Below are 20873 nucleotides of genomic sequence, written 5' to 3' on the forward strand. Positions count from 1 at the left end.
AACTGCCTCATTTCAGCTCAATCTAGAAATAACCAAGAACAAAGGCACGGTCACCCAGGACTGCCGATGCAGCTCAAGGGGAGAAAAAGATGGATGAAAGGGGCATTTCCATACTTGCTACAAAAAGTACTCATGCCTACATGGTAGGTTAGAAAAGAACATGAGGTCTAGAATCATCAAGACCTAGATTCCATAACTGAATCCATCACTGGGAAAGTGGCATGACATTACTGACGCTGTTATCTCATCTATAAATACAAAGGCCCATCACGCCAATCTTACAGAACCATAAAGAGGATGAAATCAGATAATATAACTTACCAAAGATTTCTAGAATATTATCTAGCATACAAGGAATGCTTCATAAATGGTACAATTTATCCCACTTGATTTCTGTTTTAACAAATTAGAAATACAAGTGAAATCAACAAGTATTTATTGGGAAAATTTCATCCTTATGTTTAAATTTGTGGATTTGTTACATATAGTTAAATATATTAATGTACATCACTAATGTTCATGATGTCTATCCCCATACATCTTAACAAGACGGTATTTTGGAGGGCAACCTAATAGTACCTATCAAAAAATGTGTGTGTAGGGCAGCCCGGGTGGCTCAGCAGTTTAGCGCCGCCTTCCGCCCAGAGTGTGATCCTGGAGACCCAGGATCGAGTCCCAGGATCAAGTCCCATGTCAGGTTCCCTGCATGGAGCCTGCTTCTCCCTCTGTCTGAGTCTCTGCCTCTCTCTCTCTGTGTCTCTCATGAATAAATAAATAAAATTTTAAAAAAATACATGTGTGTAAACTATTAAAAATAACACAGACACGTACAAAATAAAAGTTTTTAACTTTCCACCCAGACTAGTCCTACACACTAAAGGTAAAACTGTTTCAAATGTGGCACCCAGAAATATCCCTTACACATGTACACATATGTCCATATATCCTCTGTAAAACATAAATACACACAAAAGGAAGCTTACTACACTTTTATATACTTCTTTAAAATTTTATATAGAGATATCTCCATACTAGCCCATATAGGTTTTTCTTACCAATCCACAAGATGTTGTACCTAGTAATAATCTCACCAATAGTTTATCCATTAAATCTGTTAATGTACCTAGTTACTGAAACAGCAATTTCATTTCTGGGCATCAGAAAAAACAAGCAGTTGCATAATGGTATATGTACCAAAATGTTAACTAAAGCATTCTTTATAACAATAAAAAAATTAAAAGCAACAGAGATAGGTTAAGTTAGGTTAAATTACAGTAAATCTACACTATTGATTCGCAATTAAACAAACTACACAGACTACATGACACAGGTTCAGACAAGTCAAGTGGCAAAAGAGCAAGAGCAAGTTGCAAAATAGTACATATAGTATAAATTAATTCATAATTGTTAAGTTACATTTGTGTGGCTATGTGTCTACTGCAGAATGATACACACCAAATTGCTGATGGCCATTATCTCCCATGAGGCAAGTGGAATAGGGGGATAAGGAGAGAAGGATTTCAACTTTTCATTCCACATATTTCTACATTGAGGTTTTTACAAGCATGTATTATATATAGTTTGTACAATTTCCTAAAATGAGGATAAAAACTGTTATTAGTCACCAATTGCTGCATAACAAATTACCACAAACTGAAGAGCTTTAAACAACATATATTTTACATATTTTCTCATAGTTTCTGTGGGTCAGAAACATAGGTACAGCTGAGCTGGGTCCTTTGCTTAGGGCCGTGCAAGGCTGCCATCATGGTTTGCCCAGAGTTGGGTTCTCATCTGGATACTCTACTGGAGAAGGATCCACTTTCCCCACTGGCATGATTGTCAGCAGTGTTCAGTTCCTTAGAGCTAGTGAATTCATGGCAGCCTGCTTCTTTTAAACCAGCAAGACATTAGAGCCAGTCTGCTGGCAAGACAGAGTCTTATGTATCATAATGTAATCATGGAAGTGAAATCCCAATACCATTGCCATACTTTATTAGTTAGAAGCAAGTCACAGGTCCTGCCCACACACAAGACTATGAACACCCAGAGAAGGACCATGGAGCCACCTGAAAATCTGCCTACCACAAAGATAATTAATGTCTTTACCAGATCACAGTGGTTAAGTACCTGAAGGATGACCAGGAAGTAATATATATATATGGATCCAGCTCATGGTTACAGAACTAAATGAAGTCAGCCAAACAGCACAGGGATGAGATCTAAGTCTACAGTTTCATCAGTAACATTCTGTAAAACCATGCTCCAAACTCAAATGTAAGTAAAATATTTCACCGTCAAGAAAATAAGCATATATTTGGCATTAAAATACAGTAATAGATCTCTAATAAAATAGAAAAATGATTTGAAAGTGGTTTTTCTAAAAGAAAACATAGGTAATGACATAACCTTAAACCAAGAAATATGAAAAAGGAAAGCAAAGAATAAAACCAGGATGGAACAAGCTATGTGTCAAAACTGATGTGAAATGCTAAGTTTACTAGTGTATGATGTGTATTTGGTGGGGGGGGGGGAAGCACGAAGATAAGCATGATTGAATATAATCTCATACTACTTCTAACATGTCTGGAATGAAGCTATACCCTGTATCCTACAGGAAGAATAAAGGTAAAGAAAAGGTGCCACGTCTACTGAATAGAGAATCCTAACAAAGAGGCTTCAAAAGGGCTCTGCATCTTTAGTAATATGAAAAGGCTAGGACACAAACAGCATAATCTAAAATGCCATTAGAAATACTTCACATACAAAAAGGTCTAAGTAAAGCAGGATTTTATAAAGTGATCAAAAAAGAAACACTAAGGGGGAAAATCTTTTAAGATTAAAGAGGTTTTTCAAAGGACAAGTTGAAGTGATTGTAAAATTTATGAGGCAGCATTAAACTTCAGTTCTAAGTAACAATAAATTATTCACTATAAAAACATACATGTGTCAAATATTATAAGACTCTTAAACTTTTTAAAACAATTTCTTACAGAACTGATTAGATGTATTAGGTCAACACTAGCAGACACTAACTTTTTCATTACCGCAGGATGACCACTCAGAGAGTAAAGGAGTAACTTTAGAAAAACAAAGACAGACCATCAGTAGACTCTTCAGCACCACTCCTGATCTCATCCCACTCATTATGTATTTGGCTTTTAAATCAATTTTATTGCCTTAAAGTAAATGTCAGTTTTATTTTTTAAATGCCTTCATGTATACAAAATTACAAATATGTTAATTCATGTACATGTGGATTAAAATGTTAAATCAAACTAAAATTGAAAATAGATCGAATTAAATTAAGAGAAAAACATAAGAAAAGATACTGAGAAGTTTTGTTTTTGCCACACTAACTGGTATAAGCCTTGGTGGTATTCTGACACTTGACCAGAAAGATATTTCAATATGTCTTTCCAGCTCACTGTCTTTATATTCCTCACAGTGTGTGAAGAGCATCTCTATAGTCTACATCCACACTTCTCTTAACTTTAAAATTTCTTTCCTCAACTTGTCCAAAAGTTTTTTTCATCCTTGTGGGCCATCTTCTCTGTCACAATCTACCTATCTCAAAAGGTTTTTGTACAGATTAAATTAAGTATGTGGCAGTGCCTAATATGATACATTCATTCATGCATGTAAGCACTCATCAAATAGAAATACTTAACAAAGTTCCCAAGAGGTTCCTTGCCAGTGTTAGGTGCTGGAAACAGTGCAAATAGGAAAAGCATAGTTCCTGCCTCACAGCATTTACCATCTAGCACAGAGGACAGATATGAAATCTTTGCATGTCATGAGTGCAGCAAGGAAGCACAGAGTCCCTTAAACAGACCTGGGGTGTTAGGTAAGAATTTTTTGAATTGTGAGCTCTAAATGACTGAGGACCAAAGGACTGCCTGCTTTTCCCATTAATTACTTATTATATACCTGAATTATTATAAAAAATAATAATAATTTTTGTCTCATATTTGAACAATTTGCATTAAATGCCATTTTATTACAGGTGAGCAACAAAGAAAAAGAAGTTATGTGTTTAAATTATGAAGATTTTATTACGGTATCATTTTCTAGAAAAGTCACTAATATTTGAAGAATATTCTCACTGTATTTTCTTAAATTTTATCCTCTGTTCCAAGGAAGAAAAGCCCATTCACTTGGACTCCTTGAGATCTCAAATCTATTCCTACCCTAAATCTTAATTTTACACACACCTCAATCTTCACAAATATCCCCACAACTACTTATAACTGCTATGTGGAAATTATCCATGCACCTAACTCTCTTCCTTATTTACCTAAAACACCAGTTAGAAATTCAAGTCTGTACAGTCTAGGTAACGAGTGATTATGCTGCCAGATGTAGGGATAGTCTTCACTTCTACAAAGATGCAGTCTCTCTCCTCTTTTTGAGTCTTATAATCCCTCTTCATCTATCTACCTTTTCTTTCCCCTTGTGATATAATGTAAAAATGTGAAAAGAAGTACTTCTTTTACCTCTCAACCCTCCTTAAAAGGGAAGAAAGATCATACTCAACAAGAGATGCAACTGATCTCCAACTCAGTGTCAAAAATGAGCAGCAAATAGCGAAGGCATTCTGTATTAGAGGAGTAGCCAAGTATTACTTAGCTCCAATGTATGGCTGTCTTCTGGAGAGACAGGTGCGTCTCCAGTTTTTTAAATTGTCCAGAAAACTAGGTATTTATATGAAATTCCCCGTTTTTAAGTCTGAATAACTCATTCAAAAATCTTTAAAGATACTACATAAGTCAAACAAAAATCTATTCACATGATTCATTCAGTCTAAGACCACAAGTTTCCAACTTCTGCTCAGCTCCAAGACATGGGAAACTACTTTAGTTCACCTTTGTACTGTAAACTCCATATTCATTACCTAGAAAGGAATACAGCTTTTAGTTGGACACTCAAGAAATGTTTTGGCAAACACCTAATGGATTTTGCAGGCAAACTAAGAATTGTGTTTTTCTTCATATGCAAACCACAATCCCTTTATACCTCCATTTACCAGCTATAAGGCTAACAAAAATTCCATGATAGCACTTCTATTTTTAAATCTCCCCTGACTGCAAAAAAAAAAAAGTATCTAACACCACCTGCTATTAACTTATCTATTCATTTCTCTTTAATCTTCTGAAGGCATCCTTAATTCTACCTACCACTTCTTCCTTTTTGCCTCTCCATTTTGTTGCCCCTTGCTAGTAAAAAAATTTTATGGACTGGATCTCTTGCATTGTGTTCATCTGCCCTTTTCCATCATAATACCTGAGGTCTCAAAAACATACCAGGCTACATCAACCATGAAGGCATTTCAAATTACTAATAACATTTCTCTGATTAAGGGAGAAACAAAAAAATTATACCAAAAAAGAGAGACTATACTGTTAACCAAATCAAATTCCAAAAAAGTAAAATTAGCAAGATAATTAGCAAGATAATTAGCAAGATAATGGTGATAAGAAGTGAAGCATGAAGTATAGGTCATTTCAATTGCCACTGTCCAACATTTTAACATTTCAGAAAACAATATCAAAGGTAAAATTTAAAATTTGATAAAAGCCCAACGTAAACCTATCCCTCCTAAAGGCCAAAAATTATACTATGACAATAATAAACCTTTTGTGTATTTGGAAAACTAAGAAGTTTATTTTTATTTCCACTAAAAGTCCTATTTAAGTTAGGACTTTAGTGACAAAGTACAGTTGAGCGGGGTTTATTGTTACAGTCATTATTTTATTAAATCAAAACAAATATTGTTCAATGAGGGGAAAAGAAAAAATTCAAGTATAAGCTTCAAGATGAATATGCAGGATGTTATATTTTGTTGAAGTCATTAGTAATGTTCTTAATTCATGCTTGTCATGAAGGAAAACAGAGAATTAAGTTATTTAAAGATACTGAGGCACTACCTTTCAAGTAATGGGATACATATATATTTAATAGATACCCACAAAGTAGCTAAAACTGTAACAAAATCTTGAATATATAGTAAATGTTAAAGCAAAACTGTTATTTAACCTACCTCACATCCCTTCACAGCCCTCAACTTTAATAAAATTATAAAGTAAATCAACTACTTACCATAAAACACACACACACACACACACACACACACACACACACGAAAAAACAATGTATGAACCAGTTCTGAAGACAGGCTAAATTACAAATTCTATCTGAATCCCATTTTGATAGCATACCTGTGTCCATCAGTTGGCGACTGCACCAAAGAGTAACCTTCTCCAGAAGAAAGCTTCCATGATTCATTTAATTTGTGTTCACTTGTCCCCAGCTCACCCATTACCCACTCTGGTAATCCTTCTGGGCTTGAACCTTTTGCTCGTGCTGGATTTGGTTCATCAAAATAGATGGACTGATTTTTAAAAATTAGAAAAATTATTCTTTCAGAATGTACTATAATGAAATAAAGATTTCCATCAAGTTTCAAGTCTGGTAACAACCTTTCAAATACTCAATGTAAATTCAATTACATAAAAAATGAATAATGAATTATGAAATATTAAAACACATAAAATGGATACATTATACATTTTATTTATGCTTCGCTGTATAAGAAATCTAATAAGTGATAGAAATTATATAACAGGTGAATCTGGTGATTATTTGTATTATAAAAAAATAAAGCTTTATAAAAAGATAAAGACCACAATGATTTCACTCATATGTGGAATTTAAGAAACAAAACAAATGAACAAAGAAAAAAGAAACAAATAAAAAACAACAACAAACGAACAATCCCTTAACTAGAGAGAACAAACCAGTGACTATCATAGAGGAGGTAGGTGGAGGGATGGGAGAAATAGGTGAAGGGGATTAAAAGTACACTAATTATGATGAGCACGGAATAATGTATAGAACTGTTGAATCACCATGCTGTACACCTGAAACTAATATAATGCTGTATGTTAACTATACTGGAATTAAAATTTAAAATAATAATAAAACACATGTAGGAGTGATATGTCTGAAAAGTTATAGCACAAAGAATGGGAGAAGGAAATCTTATAAGCTTCTTCCATAATTCATAAATTGGTAAAATACTTTTGAAGGTAAACTGCCATAAATTAAAGATGCAATTAGTATGCCCTAAGGCAACTACTAAGAAGGAAAGATACAGCTAATAAAAATAGTGAAGATGAAAAAAAAAATAGTGAAGATGAAATGGAATACTAGAAATTCCCAATTAAAAAAAAGATAAATGAAAAAAAAGAAAAAAAATAAAAATAAAAATAAAAAAGATAAATGAAAAGTTCCTTTTAAATTATGTGCTCTATTTCTTTCTGTGATCATTAATTACTCTGCACACACACAATCAATGGGCAGAAAACCACAATCTATAAAAATCAGAAACAAAAATTAGGAATCCATTGATAAAATAAAGGAGGAGCAACAGGTAGAGACCAGGAATTTAGTTCTGACCACACCATAAACTAGAAAATCCCAGGCAGGTCCGCGGCCTTCTTATTTGTGAAATAAAGCCTTTCCTATGATTCTGTGAAATGAATATGAATGGGAAAACATGATGCAACACATCCATCTATCAACGTCTGAATGAGTTTCGGACAATGTTCTACCTTTAGTCCTTAAAGAAGAATGGCAGGAGCCTAATAATTGCTTTTCAAGTGAGGAGGACTTCCTGACACACTTCTGAAGAAAACTCTGCATTAACTGGATACTTGGGCACCAATTCTCCAAATTCTACCCAAAGAATCTTCAAGAGGGGTGTACTCGAGGGAGAGGTTGACACATGACCCTCTCTATTCCAAGTCAGACAGGCACAGCAGTTTTATGAGACCCTCATTGCAATGTTCAATTGAATATCAAAGTCAAGTCACTACTGCCTCCAACACTACTCATCTGAAGCAAAATACAAAGTTCTACTTTAACATTCAACTGGAAACACCATTACAACTTTCGGCATCTCTGCCTTGGACAACAGAATTATCATCTAGGGTACAGTATGCCTCTTGACTGCATTTTGGTTTAGGTTAACCAAAGTCAACTTATAAAATCAGCTTTAAAAAAAATACATAAATATCCTAATAGCAACTACCAATACTGAGTACCCCAGTCAGATTTCTCAAGTATTCAAACACCACACGAACTAAGGCATATTTCATGGTTACAAGGATCAAGACAGTGACAATTCACCAATGAAACATTATTATATCTGCCTTTGTAACAGCTGATTTTGATAGTGAAATTAGGTGAAGTATAAACTCCAACCTACTATCATCATTTTATTAGAGTAGAAAGGAATTTTAGATCCAACCTCTCATGAATTTTTAAATAATGTATCTGAAAGAATTTAATAAACCAGAATTTACTGGTAGACATAAATTATACTTAATGTTATTAAGTATATTTATTATACACTTAATTCAGTGAAAACTAGTGGGAAATTAAGGCTCAATATAAAAAATTTTATTTCAGTTTTTCAGAAATACTGTACAATATTGTGGAATGGGCAAATCAATAAGCACAGTGCTCTTAAGGCCAATATCTGATTTTTATTCAAAGTGGGAAAAAGTGAATTACAAAGAATAAAAACAGTTTTACCTCATATATTACCTAGGACTTATAATATAACTATTCCCAATTGGGATGATGAGTTGACATTTTTAAAGGAATGAAACTAAGACATTTTTTGGTCTATGATACCTACCATGTAGGAAGGCAATGTTTTCAGTGTCCCTGGTTCAGGACGGTGTGTAAAGGGCCCTTCAAGCACTCCTCGCTTCAGCATGTGCAATAACAGTTTTGCATACAAGTTCCGGTTCTTCCGGCCCACTATTCCTGCACCTGTTCCTGAAGGCTCACACAGTTTCCTGATCCAAAGTGCACACCTCTGCCGTTCTAGAAATAGGTAAGAACTGTTAGAAACTTGATTTTTCAGAAAATAAACAGTAAAGATCTGTAAAACACCTGCTTTGGTCTAGAGCAGGACCTAGCAAACTTTGTCAAGTGCCAGACAGTGATCATTCTAGGCTTTGCAGGCTACCTGGTCTCCGACACAACTACTCAACTCTGCCACCCTAACGTGAGAGCAGCCACACACCACATGTAATCAAATAGTCATCAGCATCTTCTAGTAAAACTTTACAGAAAAGGTTTGGCCCTGGGAGGCTATAGTTCACCAACCCCTGGTCTATAGTTTAACTTTTTCAGTTAACTAGTCATCAGGCAAGACAAATGCATAGAATTATTTTCTCAAAAATAAAACCTCTGGATCACTATTGAATAAATGTCTGAATAAAATTTTACTATAAAAACATCTCTAAGATAATTTTAGCTGTGTTGAAAAATCTTTCTATAATTCTAACTACACAAAGCAAAGGAGAGATGAAATGCAATCTTATTTAAGCTTTTAAACTTAACCTAAAATTAGATCTCAAATGTTTTACTTATTAAAGCTGATAAATTTCAGATTTGTAGTTGATTAATTTAGGGTTTTCTTTTAGCCTCTCTAAAAATAATTGAGGGCTATTAACCTGTAATTTAGCAAAATAATTATCCCTCTAAAGACTACCTTAAAAATACAGCACAGTTTAATCCACATATAATGACCTATTGACTACTTTATCTGACCACAACACAGAATTCTAGGCCTCATGAAAACTATTTTGACATTAATCTTTTATCAATCTAACTCAATTTGAGGATTATATATCTAACATAAATCATAAGTCTGCTTTAATCTCTTAGTTTCTAAAGGTCATATTCATTTATTGTTTTACCTACAAAAATCGCTAGGACCGGATTTACCACTTTGCTCATACCAGATTTATCACTACAAGTACGAGGGCTAACCTTTAAAGAACTATTGTATTTTTAGCTTTGAAAATTATATAATCACAAAGCAAAGTTCATGAAATATTGGGTGTACTTTGAGAAAAAAATGTGAAACAGATAAAGATAAGAAAACACTTTTTCAAACCATGTATTTTCTATATGCCTTGCAACAAATCTATATAATACCCTAAGGGCCAGAATGTGGTACAATTTAGCTCATGAAAAGAATTCTTTACTTAAAATATTGAGGAGAGCCATTATTAGAAGTAGAATTCAGCTGTAAGAAGATATAAATTATTATCATTGTTCAGGCTCTTGACTGGAATGGGAGTTCTGGAGCATTCATTACAAATTAATGAATTAAACAAAAGGGCAGAAAATATCAATACTGACAATGAGTCATGAACCAAAGATTACAATTAATCCGATTCTATGTACCTACATTCACTTTTAAAAGAAGATGAAATATGAGAATAGTTTTATTACAAATACATTTATAATGGAAGACTTTAATGCAAATTTGTCCTATCAGCAGATCTAAGACAAAAGATAAAGGCAGTGAGTATCAGAAGAGACCACAGTATAGATATCATTAAATAGAAATACAATTAATCAAATAATATACAAACAATACAAATCATGAATGAGCCACAGGATGTGAAATATGCATCTTTGAAGACTAGCAGAGGGAGAAAGAGGAGGTTACAGTCTGATGAGGCAAGAGAAGAGGGTAGGAAAAGAAGCTTGGAAGAAGACCATGCCAAGCCATCCTGCGAGAAAAGGCTGCAGCCCTGCAACAATGGGTGGCCACAAAATGCATAACTGATACACTATACCCTCTTCTCCCAGTGTAGCTCCCTGGAACAAATATCTAATATTGAGTTGCTGCCTTATTTTGAATACGGAGTTCACTTAGAGACCTTAGGGAAATAGGGAACTTGGACAAAACTTGGATAAAAGCCAGAGTTTCTTGCTCCTACTCCCCACTACCAAATCAGATTTACCTTCACACCCTACTACAGTTTAGAGAATCATCCTGGCCCCCTAAACTCACTCCAAGTATTCTCTGATGCCTTAAATTATCTGACAAGTCTTTGACTTGATACAAAGACCCTCATACCATAATTAGAGAAAACAGGCCAGGAATTGCAGACAAGATAGCAACAAAAACTCATTCACAATTGATTTCATTCAGTCAACCAATAAGCATATGAGAGCAATAGATATTTTTCTGCTTTGATAAATAAAATTGTCAGAAAAAAAGATAGACAGTAAGCTCCTTTAAGAGGAAGCATTTCAGGGAGAAAAAAGATGCAGGAAGAAACAGTTGTAGCTAACTCTAGAGATCCACAGGCTTTAAGCTCATGATGTCTGAAAATGGTATCATAGGAAGATCTTTCCACAGTTTACTAGGATATTATCACTAAATTTCTACCAACCGTTGAATAGCTCAAAGCAAACAATCCTACATCAGCTTAAGATAAAACTGATTAAAGAAATTTAGCTTTTTGGGATGCCTGGGTGGCTCAATCAGTTGAGCATCCAACTCCTAGTTTCAACTCAGGTCATGATCTCAGGATTGTGAGACTGAGCCTTGTGTCTGGTTGTGGGTTCAGTGGGAAGTCTTGAGATTCTCTCTTTCCCTCTCCCCCTCCCGCCACACACACACACACACACACACACACACCCATGCCCTTTCTCTCTAAAATAAATAAATCTTTAACTTAAATAAATTTAGCTTTCTTTTTCATTTTTTTTATTTAAAGATGTTATTTATTTATTCATGAGAGAGACAGAGAGAGGCAGAGACACAGGTAGAGAGAGAAGCAGGCTCCTCACAAGGAGCCCGATATGGGACTCGATTCCATGACCAGGATCATGCCCTGAACCTAAGGCAGATTCTCAACCACTGAGCCACTCAGGTGTCCCTTAGCTTTCTTTTCATTGTGATAGTTCATTGGTTTGAAAAAGTAATATAAAGAAAAAAATTATTCTTAAGAATCTAGTTTACAATCATAATCTTACCTGACCTATGGGATAATTTTAGAACAAAGGGCTTCATATCTACCACAAAGTGATCAAATTCTGCATCCAGCTTCTCCCATTTTTCTTCTTCACTTCCTATTTCCATAATTCAGCCTATAAAAGATTTAAAATTAAAATATTAAGATCTGTCTGCTGATAACTACACAACTCTAATGAAAGAGAGAAAGAAAAACTCATTAGAGCTAAATAGTGTTAAATATCCCCAAACTAATCTATAGATACAATTCTAGTCAAAATTCCAGCAGTATTCTTTGTAGACATGTACAAGCTGGTTTTAAAATTTACATAAAAATGTAAAGGAACTAGAATAGCAAAAACAATTCTGAAAAAAGAAAAAAGTTACTGGAGAATTCAATTACCTGATCTTAAGATGTGCTATCAAGCTATGTAATCAAGACAATGTGGTATTGGTGAGAGGATAAGACACACAGACTCATGAAGCAGACTAGAGTTCAGAAATTGATGCAAGTATGGACAGCTGGTATTTGACAAAGGTGCAATTCATGGAGAAATGATAGGTTTTACAAAAAAGACACTGTAACAATTGGACATCCATATGGGAAATAAATAAATAAACGTCAACCTAAACCTTATAGCGTATGCAAAAATCAACTCAAAATAAATCATAGACGTAAGTATATCGAAAGATGAATGGATAAAGAAGATGTGGTCTATGTATACAATGGAATATTACTCAGCCATTAGAAACGACAAATACCCACCATTTGCTTCAACGTGGATGGAACTGGAGGGTATTATGCTGAGTGAAGTAAGTCAATCGGAGAAGGACAAACATTATATGTTCTCATTCATTAGGGGAATATAAATAATAGTGAAAGGGAATATAAGGGAAGGGAGAAGAAATGTGTGGGAAATATCAGAAAGGGAGACAGAACGTAAAGACTCCTAACTCTGGGAAACGAACTAGGGGTGGTGGAAGGGGAGGAGGGCGGGGGGTGGGGGTGAATGGGTGACGGGCACTGAGGGGGGCATTTGACGGGATGAGAACTGGGTGTTATTCTGTATGTTGGCAAATTGAACACCAATAAAAAATAAATTTATTATAAAAAAAATATATATATAATGTAAAACTATAATACACTTAGAAGAAAAGATAGGAGAGAATCTCTATGACCTTGAATTAGACAGGATTTCTCAGATATGACACCAAAAGTACTCCCCATAAAAGAAAAATTATTATATTGGACTTCACCAAAAAAAAAAAAAAAAAAAAAATGCTCTGCAAAGGACTCCATTAAGGGATTGAAAAGATAAGCCACAGACTGGGAGGAAATATTTGTAAGTCATATATCTCATAAAGGATTTATATCAAGAACCTATAAAGAACTCTCAAAATTCAACCATAAGAAAACAACCCCAAAAAAACACATAGCCAAAAAAAAGTCCCTTTGCCAAAGAAAATACAAATAACAACTAAACACATGAAAAGATGCTCAATGTCATTAATCATTAGAGAACTGCAAATTACAATCACAAGATCTCAGCACATACCTATTAGGACAGCTAAAATTAAAAATACCAAATAAACAATACCAAATGCTGATGAGAACACAGAACCACAGAACTCTCATGAACTGCTGGCAGGAATGCAAAATGGCGCAGCCACCTTGAAAAACAATTAAGCAGTTTCTTCCACAGTCCAACATACCCTTATTACATGATCCAGAAATCCCACTCTTAGGTATTTACTCTAGTGAAACAAAGTCTATAATCATGCAAAAAAGACCTGAATTTAAGACCCGTAGCCGCTTTTTTCTTGGTTAATCACCAAACACAGGAAACAATACAAATGTCCCTCACCTGGGGAACAGATAAACAAAGTCTGGTGTATGCACACAATGAAGGAGTACTCTGCAAGAGAAAACAATGAACTGACATACGTGGCAGGGATAAACTCTAAAGGTATTTCGCTGAGTTGTGGAAACCATTCTCAAAGGGCTATACTGTACAAATCCATTTGTATGACATTCTAGAAAAGGCAAACAGTATGAGTACAGAGAACAGGTCCACAGGGGTCGGCAGGTGGGGGAAGAATCTGAACACAAAGCAGAGGCATGGGGAAAGCAGCTGAGGTGCTGGAAATTATTCTCTATACTGTTTTTATAGCAGGTTATAAGACCCTATTCTATGTATGTGTAAAAGTTCATCAAATTGTATACCAAAAAGTGATTTTTTAACTGTATGTAAATCCAAAATTTTTAATTCCCCTCAAAAAACTAAAAAGATTAGTCCTTGCATTTCTTCGTAATTAGCAAGAAACACACTACCTATAAGAAAGTGAATCCCCAAAATCAGTAGGTTTTGACAAAATTCCTTAAGTTAAAAATATCCACACTCAACATGTTCCCTTAAATTAAGAAAGGTCTTGGAAGGGATATGGACTACCTCTACACTACGCATAGTCCCCAATTTGTCATTTATTTATTTACAAATTACAGGTTGGAAAAAAATTTGTCCTGCCTCATAAGCTGTCTCCACAGACTGCGCTACCCCTGCTAAACCAGCTTCTAATACTGATCACAGTGTCCTCCCTCTTACTACCAACAATCTCCTTCTAGAAAGGTCTTTCTACCTGTCTCTGCAAGTAAACCATAGTTCTTGCCAGTCGCCATGACTTCCCTCCCAGTTGCTAGACGTGAACCCATTCCCTCTCAGAAACATGGTACCCACTCTCTGGGGTCTTTCACCCTCCCCTTGGCCTCGGGCCAGGAAGAAAACCAGTGACTGCAACCCATCCTGCCACTTCCCAGCTACTGCTCTTCCAACCTCAACCCAGAACTCTTGTCTTAGGAGGCCCTCAACATCTGACCAGACCTCATTCTCCCCATTCCCATCACCGTTACCTTCCCAAATCCCTTTTATCTGATCATAGCCTTTATCCTCTTAAACTCTCTCTCATCCTCCGCTTCTCTCAGCAAGCCTGAACTCCTCCAATGCCCTCCTTCACCCCTTCACTAAGGGTCTGCTGGAGAAAAATGGCATTGCCTGTAGTCAGCTTCCCACCTTATCCGAATCCTCGGATGTCTTTCACTATTTCCTCCTCCAAGATGAGCTTTTGAGCTTTTATCAGACATCTTAGAGCCCCTCAAACTGCTCCTGCCTTCCCTCACTCTCAATTTTAAAAAATCTTACCCCAGGAATCCCTGGGTGGCTAGGCAGGTTCACGTCTGCCTTTGGCCCAGGGTGCGGTCCTGGGGTCCCAGGATCAAGTCCCGCGTCAGGCTCCTGGCGTGGAGCCTGCTTCTCCCTCTGCCTGTGTCTCTGCCTCTCTCTCTATGTCTATCATAAATAAATAAAAATAAATCTTTAAAAAAAAAAACTTACCCCCTCTTCATGGGAAAAATAAGAGTCAAGTGGTGACACCTCAAAATGCCCTTCCCTACACCTCTGAACTTTCCTCTAAGAGAATAGAACACCTCCTTGCCTCCTTTGCTTCGGTATCCTTTTTTTTTTTTTTTTTTTTTAAGATTTTATTTATTTAAGTTAAGAGACTTCAGGATCGCGCCCTGGGCCAAAGGCAGGCGCTAAACAGCTGAGCCACCCAGGGACCCCCTGCTTCTGTATCCTAAGCGCTAACTCTCCTCTCTAGTGCCATTATTTCTATCACCTATCAGTTACCTCCTCACAGGTTCACACTTTCCATCCCCTCTGCATCCAGCCCCTCCACAGGTTCCATCCTCTAATTCCCCTCAAGCCAGTAAGTCAATAAGTACTCAGAAATGTCTCCAAACCTGCCTGTGTCCTCTTCTTGCTGCCCCTGTGTCAGAGAGAGCCCTTCCCACTACTCCCCAGCCCTCCTGAAACAGCCAGCCTCCCCTCTGTCTGCTTTTCCTACTCCAGCCACTGGTACCAGAGTAAGTTCCCTAAGTGCAAAGCTAAGTATATCCCTCTCTAAACAAAAATCTCTCTTGACTACCTACTATAAGATACTATTTAAAGCCAAAGTTAGGCCTACAAGTGAACCCATCTCTCACCTCTCCCTACATCCATGCTGCCCAACATGTCCACCTGCCAAGGGCCACTTCCCAGCCAATGACCTCCGTGCCATTCTTGCCACACTCCAAGCCTTTACACAACCCCACATCCTCTCCTCAAGCAGTTCCCTCTGCCTACAGTCAGGTAAATACAACTTAAACAGCACTTCAGAGAAAAGCCTGCCCAGTTTGGTCAAGACTCTTAAGTTCCATTCTCAGTGTGCACTGCTCACATCTGTGGGGCAGCATTCACTATGCTATTATTCTTTGTACATATCTAGGTATTATTTACATGCCTTCCACCATCTGTGAGATGTTCCTAGAAGGCAGGGCCCATGACTCACACATCTTAGACATATCTGGTACTTTACGTGGCACGTTATTAGAAGCTAAAGAACTCATACAAAGAACAAATGCTAACAAAAGGGGAAAATGTCCCACTTTAACAAGACTAATAATGTTGAGAAGATTCTAAGTACCAAACAGATCTTCAAGAATAGAAATATTATATGGCCTTAATTCGATTTACCAAAACGGGCCATCCTACCTTCTGCATCACAATAGAAGAAACATATTGTCAAATTTAAGACTTGATTAAAGTAAATGTTATTTAGGGCAGCCCGGGTGGCTCAGCAGTTTAGCGCCGCCTTCAGCCCAGGGCGTGATCCTGGAGACCCAGGATTGAGTACCACGTCGAGCTCCCTGCATGGAGCCTGCTTACTCCCTCTGCCTCTCTCTCTCTCTCCCTGTGTCTCTCATGAATAAATAAATAAAATCTTACAAAAAAAGTAAATGTTATTTAAATACATTTTCTGATTGGTTAGTTGGCTTGGGGGTGTTTGGTTGGTTGTTTTGCCTTCCTACAATAACTAACTGCATTCCTATATAATTACACCTGTTATGTACTTGGTAACAGAAGACTATGATACCACTACAGGATATTAGATCATAAAGCTGAAAAGCAACTATTCAAATGGATGAACAGACAACTGGAAACTCCCAAACTCAGAATTTTAAGCACAGCTCTAGCCTAGGAGTATATTCCCAGGCTTAAACAGCGCATCCTGCCCATCTATTCATTCACCTAAGAGCATCAATAGATAAAGCTAAAGCAAAAAGATTTCTAATGATCACTAATTCACAATAAATCCCTTGACACACGCAAGAAAGGTTAACATTTAATGTTAGAGAAAAATAAAACTCAATAAAGACTCCCCCAAAGTCATGAAATTAAGCACAAAGCTCAGATTAAAATTCTGAAATCCCATGCTCTCAGATCCATTATACCCGACCTCTTGGCTATTTACATATACGTCAGCAATATCTCCAATAAAGACATACTTTGAAAAGTAGAAAGGCAATTGGAATTGCTATCAGAACTTACAATACTAGAGTACAGTTTTTTAAAACACAATAAAGGGTCTATGTGACATTGGGTAAATGCTAAAAATCTGCATCTCTTTATCCCTTATTTATTCTCCAAAAAAATTAAGAAATGCAAAAAGGGAAAAAATTAAGGTACCATTTCAAACCTTCAAAGAATTCTTGCTACACAAATTACATCTTATAAACAAACTGTATCTACTAAGTTCCAACTAATCAAAAAGTTTTAGGACTACCTAAAGCTGTATGTTTGCCTTAGGCATGTGCCTATACTAGTCACATAAATTACTTCACAAGCAAAAAGAGAAGTCAACTGGGTGACTCTTGCTTATAATCTAGATTTGATCATGTCTTTCATTTAACTCACTGGCATTATCTTTAAAAACAAAACAAAACAAAACAAAACTGGGCAGCCCGGGTGGCTCAGCGGTTTAGCGCCGCCTTCAGCCCAGGGTGTGATCCTGGAGAACCAGGATGGAGTCCCACATCAGGCTCCCTGCATGGAGCCTAGGTCTCCCTCTGCCTGTGTCTCTGCTTCTCTGTGTGTGTGTGTGTGTGTGTGTCTCATGAATAAATAGAAAAAAAAACTAATTATACGTGGACACCTATCAAATGGGCTTAAACCTCCTCAAAGTGCTGAGTTGCCCTAGGAGTCAGCAAAGTAGAAGCAAGCCTCAATGATCATAAGGCCTTGGAAGAAAAGCAGCCACGCTGCATAACGAAGGATACGCATCTCTCACGCCCTCTGTCCAACACGATAAACATATTCCTGAAAGCTGCAAAAAAAATAATAAATCAATTTTGTAGGAGTCATTCCAGAACACTTGAAATACGTCCCCTCGGTAAATCAGCAAGTTTTGCAGGTGCACGCGATGTTCGGATGGTCAGCAGAGGGAGTGACTGGGGCTTGCTTTCCCTGACGGTGCCAGGAGCGTGCTGTGCGCTTTACAAACGTGTCCCGGGCGTCATCATCACCCTGGGAGGACGGGCACTGTTTCATGCCCATTTCCCAGAGGGGGAAGCCGAGGCTCAGCGGGGTTAAGGAGCTGCTGCTGCCCCGGGAGTCGGCCCCACGCAAAGTGGCAGCTGGGCCTCGATACTGCGCGCTCCGGGCTGCGGCCGCACCACTGCGCAGATGCTCCTGCCATTCCGCTCGCCTCTTCTACCTTATCTTTACGCCCATCTCTAAAGAACAAAGGGTAAGACAGCCACGGAGGAGGAGGATGAAAGCTGTGGGTCTGGACTTGCGTGGTCGGTCCTGAAGCGTGGGGCTCGGAGCACGCCGGGCCAGGCCTTCCCGAGCGCGGGGCGCCCAGCCCGCCCTGGGAGCAGCTGAGCTGCCCCGCGGGAGCGGGAAGCAGGGGAGCGGGAGGCAGGGGAGCGGGGGGTGGGGGCCTGCGAGCCCCGGAGGCCGCGGCCGCCTCCCTGCCCCCGCGGCCGGACCCCGGGACCCCGTCCTGGGGACCAGCTCCAGCCGCTTGGAAAACTTTGCCCGGAACTTTCCCAGCCTGGATTTCCCTCGGCAAGTGGAAGCGGGGCCGCCGGCTCGCAGCCCGCCCCCTCCCCTCCCCCCTCCCCCCTCCCCCGCCTCCATCCCCATCCCCGAGCCGCGCGCGCGCCCCACAGGCCTGGCGAACGGGCGCGGGGCCTGCGAGGCGACGCCCCTCCTCGAACGGGCCCCCGGCCCCCCGCGCAAAATTCCACTCGAGAACCCGGGGGGGCAGGGGCGGGGCAGGGGAATTCGGGAAACCGAGAACCTGACGCCCCTACATGCAAGCTTTCGGGTCGGCCGCCTCCGCCGCCGCCGCCGCCGCCGCCGCCGCCGCCGCCGAGAAACGGTTTCAAATCCTTGCGGGCCGCCGCCGCCGCCCAGGCAGCCCGGGGGCGGGGACTTCCGCGCTCGCATTCCCCGCCCCCTTTTCCCACCCCTCCGGTCGCGGCCGGCGCGCGCGGCGCCGTTGCCAGGGCGACGCTCCCGGCCCTCCGGAGGCGGGACTTCCGTCCCCGTGTCCTCGCGCTGCCGGTCGCGGGGAGCGTTGCCATGGCGACGCTCCGGGTCGTCGCGCCGCCTTCCCGGACGGCGGGGCTGCCTGACGACGGTACGTGGGCGGGTCCCAGGCGGAGGTTCCCAGGGCAACCGGAGCGCGGGGTGCGCGCTGCTGCCTTGGGGCGTCTCGCTGGTGACCGCGTTAGGGGTCGTGGAGGAGAAACAGGTGCAGGGTAAGGAAGACGGGATCGCTGGAGGGTGTCACAAGAAGGGGTGCGCCTTTGGACAGACGTCGTCGAGTCTGCAGAAGTGAGAATTTACTGCCTGGTAGCTCAACACCCAGAGGTGACTGAGGTCGGATTAAACAGGAAGCATGCACATTAGTTTGCTTTTTTCTTTTTTCCTTTTCTTTCCTTTTTTTTTTTTTTTTTTTTTGCATTCAGAACTATCCGAGGTTTGGAGACACTGGACCCCCCAAATTCTGTCTGAAGATGCTGAAATAAAATAAAAGGTTTTGTGTTTGCCAATTCTGTGTTAGAATAGCAAGATCAAAAAAAAAAAAAAAAACATAATAGCAAGATCAAGTGGAAAACGTAATTTTGCTACTCCCAGGAAGTCTCAACCACCCCAATGGCAGTCCCCGTGTCTGCGTTGCTCTGTTGTGGCTTTCTTTGGTCTTCTATTCCATTTCTGGAAAAGCTCTGAAGTATATTTATTTAAATGGAAGGCAGAAACAACATTTAAATTGTAAAAACACTGACTTAAATGAAATTCCGTTTACCACTGCTTTTCATCTAATTTCACAACAGGAATCCTTCTGCAGTATCTCTGCGATACACTCAGCGTGATGCCAAATCTAACATAAGCACAGCTTGACGCAGCTTTTCAGTTTTCCACAAAGAAAATAGAAGATTCATTCGTTTGTAACTAGTTACTTTCAAGCTTCCAAAGGGAAGTGTATTCTCTCCAAGGTGCTTTTTCAAACCCACCCCACCGGAAATAAGCACCAACAGTTCTTCATTGTTTCCATGACAAATTATGAAGGCTAAAAGAAGGTAATGAGATGAAACGCTCTTAGAAATTAGCCTTCCAAAGCATATTTGAGTATGTTTATAGCTAAAGAATGATCATTAATCCGGATCATTTGCACTAAGATTCAGGGATGCAAAACCCATGCAAGCAATTAATTGCAGGAATTTGACCCCTCAGTGAAGATCTTCAAAATATATAACCACATTAAATGGAGAACATGAAATGAATTTTCAACATTTGATGTCTAAGTAAGCATAAGCAAAAAAAAAAAAGTGGAAGATGAAAAAAAGATCAAGGGAAAAAATATAGCAGTCAGGTTCATCTGAGAAGAAATAACTGCAGAGATGGTTACAAATAAAAAATAAGTAAAAAACTTAAGAAAGTAAACTTCTTAAACTATTTTCTCTAAATGAGTATTAAGAGTATTAAGTATTAAGTAGAGTATTAAGTAGAGTACTAATTAATTACTCAAGTAAGTAAGAAGATACGAAAATCTCCCTTTCCACTTTTAAAAACTGGAAGACTGTCATTTTTTTCATTTAAAAAAGTTTATACAGGGGATCCCTGGGTGGCTCAGCGGTTTAGTGCCTGCCTTTGAC

At 38.8% G+C, this 20873-nt stretch overlaps 1 protein-coding gene across 9 annotated transcripts in view; it reads right to left on the reverse strand.

Annotated features, from left to right (window-relative positions):
- Window positions 1-19153, reverse strand: part of CEP112 (centrosomal protein 112) — a 401294-nt gene extending 382141 nt beyond the window's left edge. For 7 of the 9 annotated variants that reach the window (XR_007412846.1, XR_007412847.1, XM_025436782.3 and 4 more), the window contains exons 1-4: window positions 19026-19123; window positions 11857-11970; window positions 8705-8895; window positions 6219-6391 (exon numbers count right to left, since the gene is read on the reverse strand). Coding sequence is in view for 7 of the 9 variants with exons in the window: in XM_025436782.3 (XP_025292567.1) it covers window positions 6219-6391; window positions 8705-8895; window positions 11857-11962 (470 nt within the window). In the remaining 2 variants the exon portion in view is untranslated. Of the gene's footprint in view, window positions 1-6218; window positions 6392-8704; window positions 8896-11856; window positions 11971-19025 lie in introns of all 9 variants that reach the window. The other 2 variants (XM_049113963.1, XM_049113965.1) reach the window with 2 other exon arrangements.
- Window positions 19154-20873: the final 1720 nt, after the last annotated feature.

Source organism: Canis lupus, chromosome 9 (genome assembly GCF_003254725.2).
Source record: "Canis lupus dingo isolate Sandy chromosome 9, ASM325472v2, whole genome shotgun sequence".
Classification (NCBI taxonomy): Eukaryota; Metazoa; Chordata; class Mammalia; order Carnivora; family Canidae; genus Canis; species Canis lupus.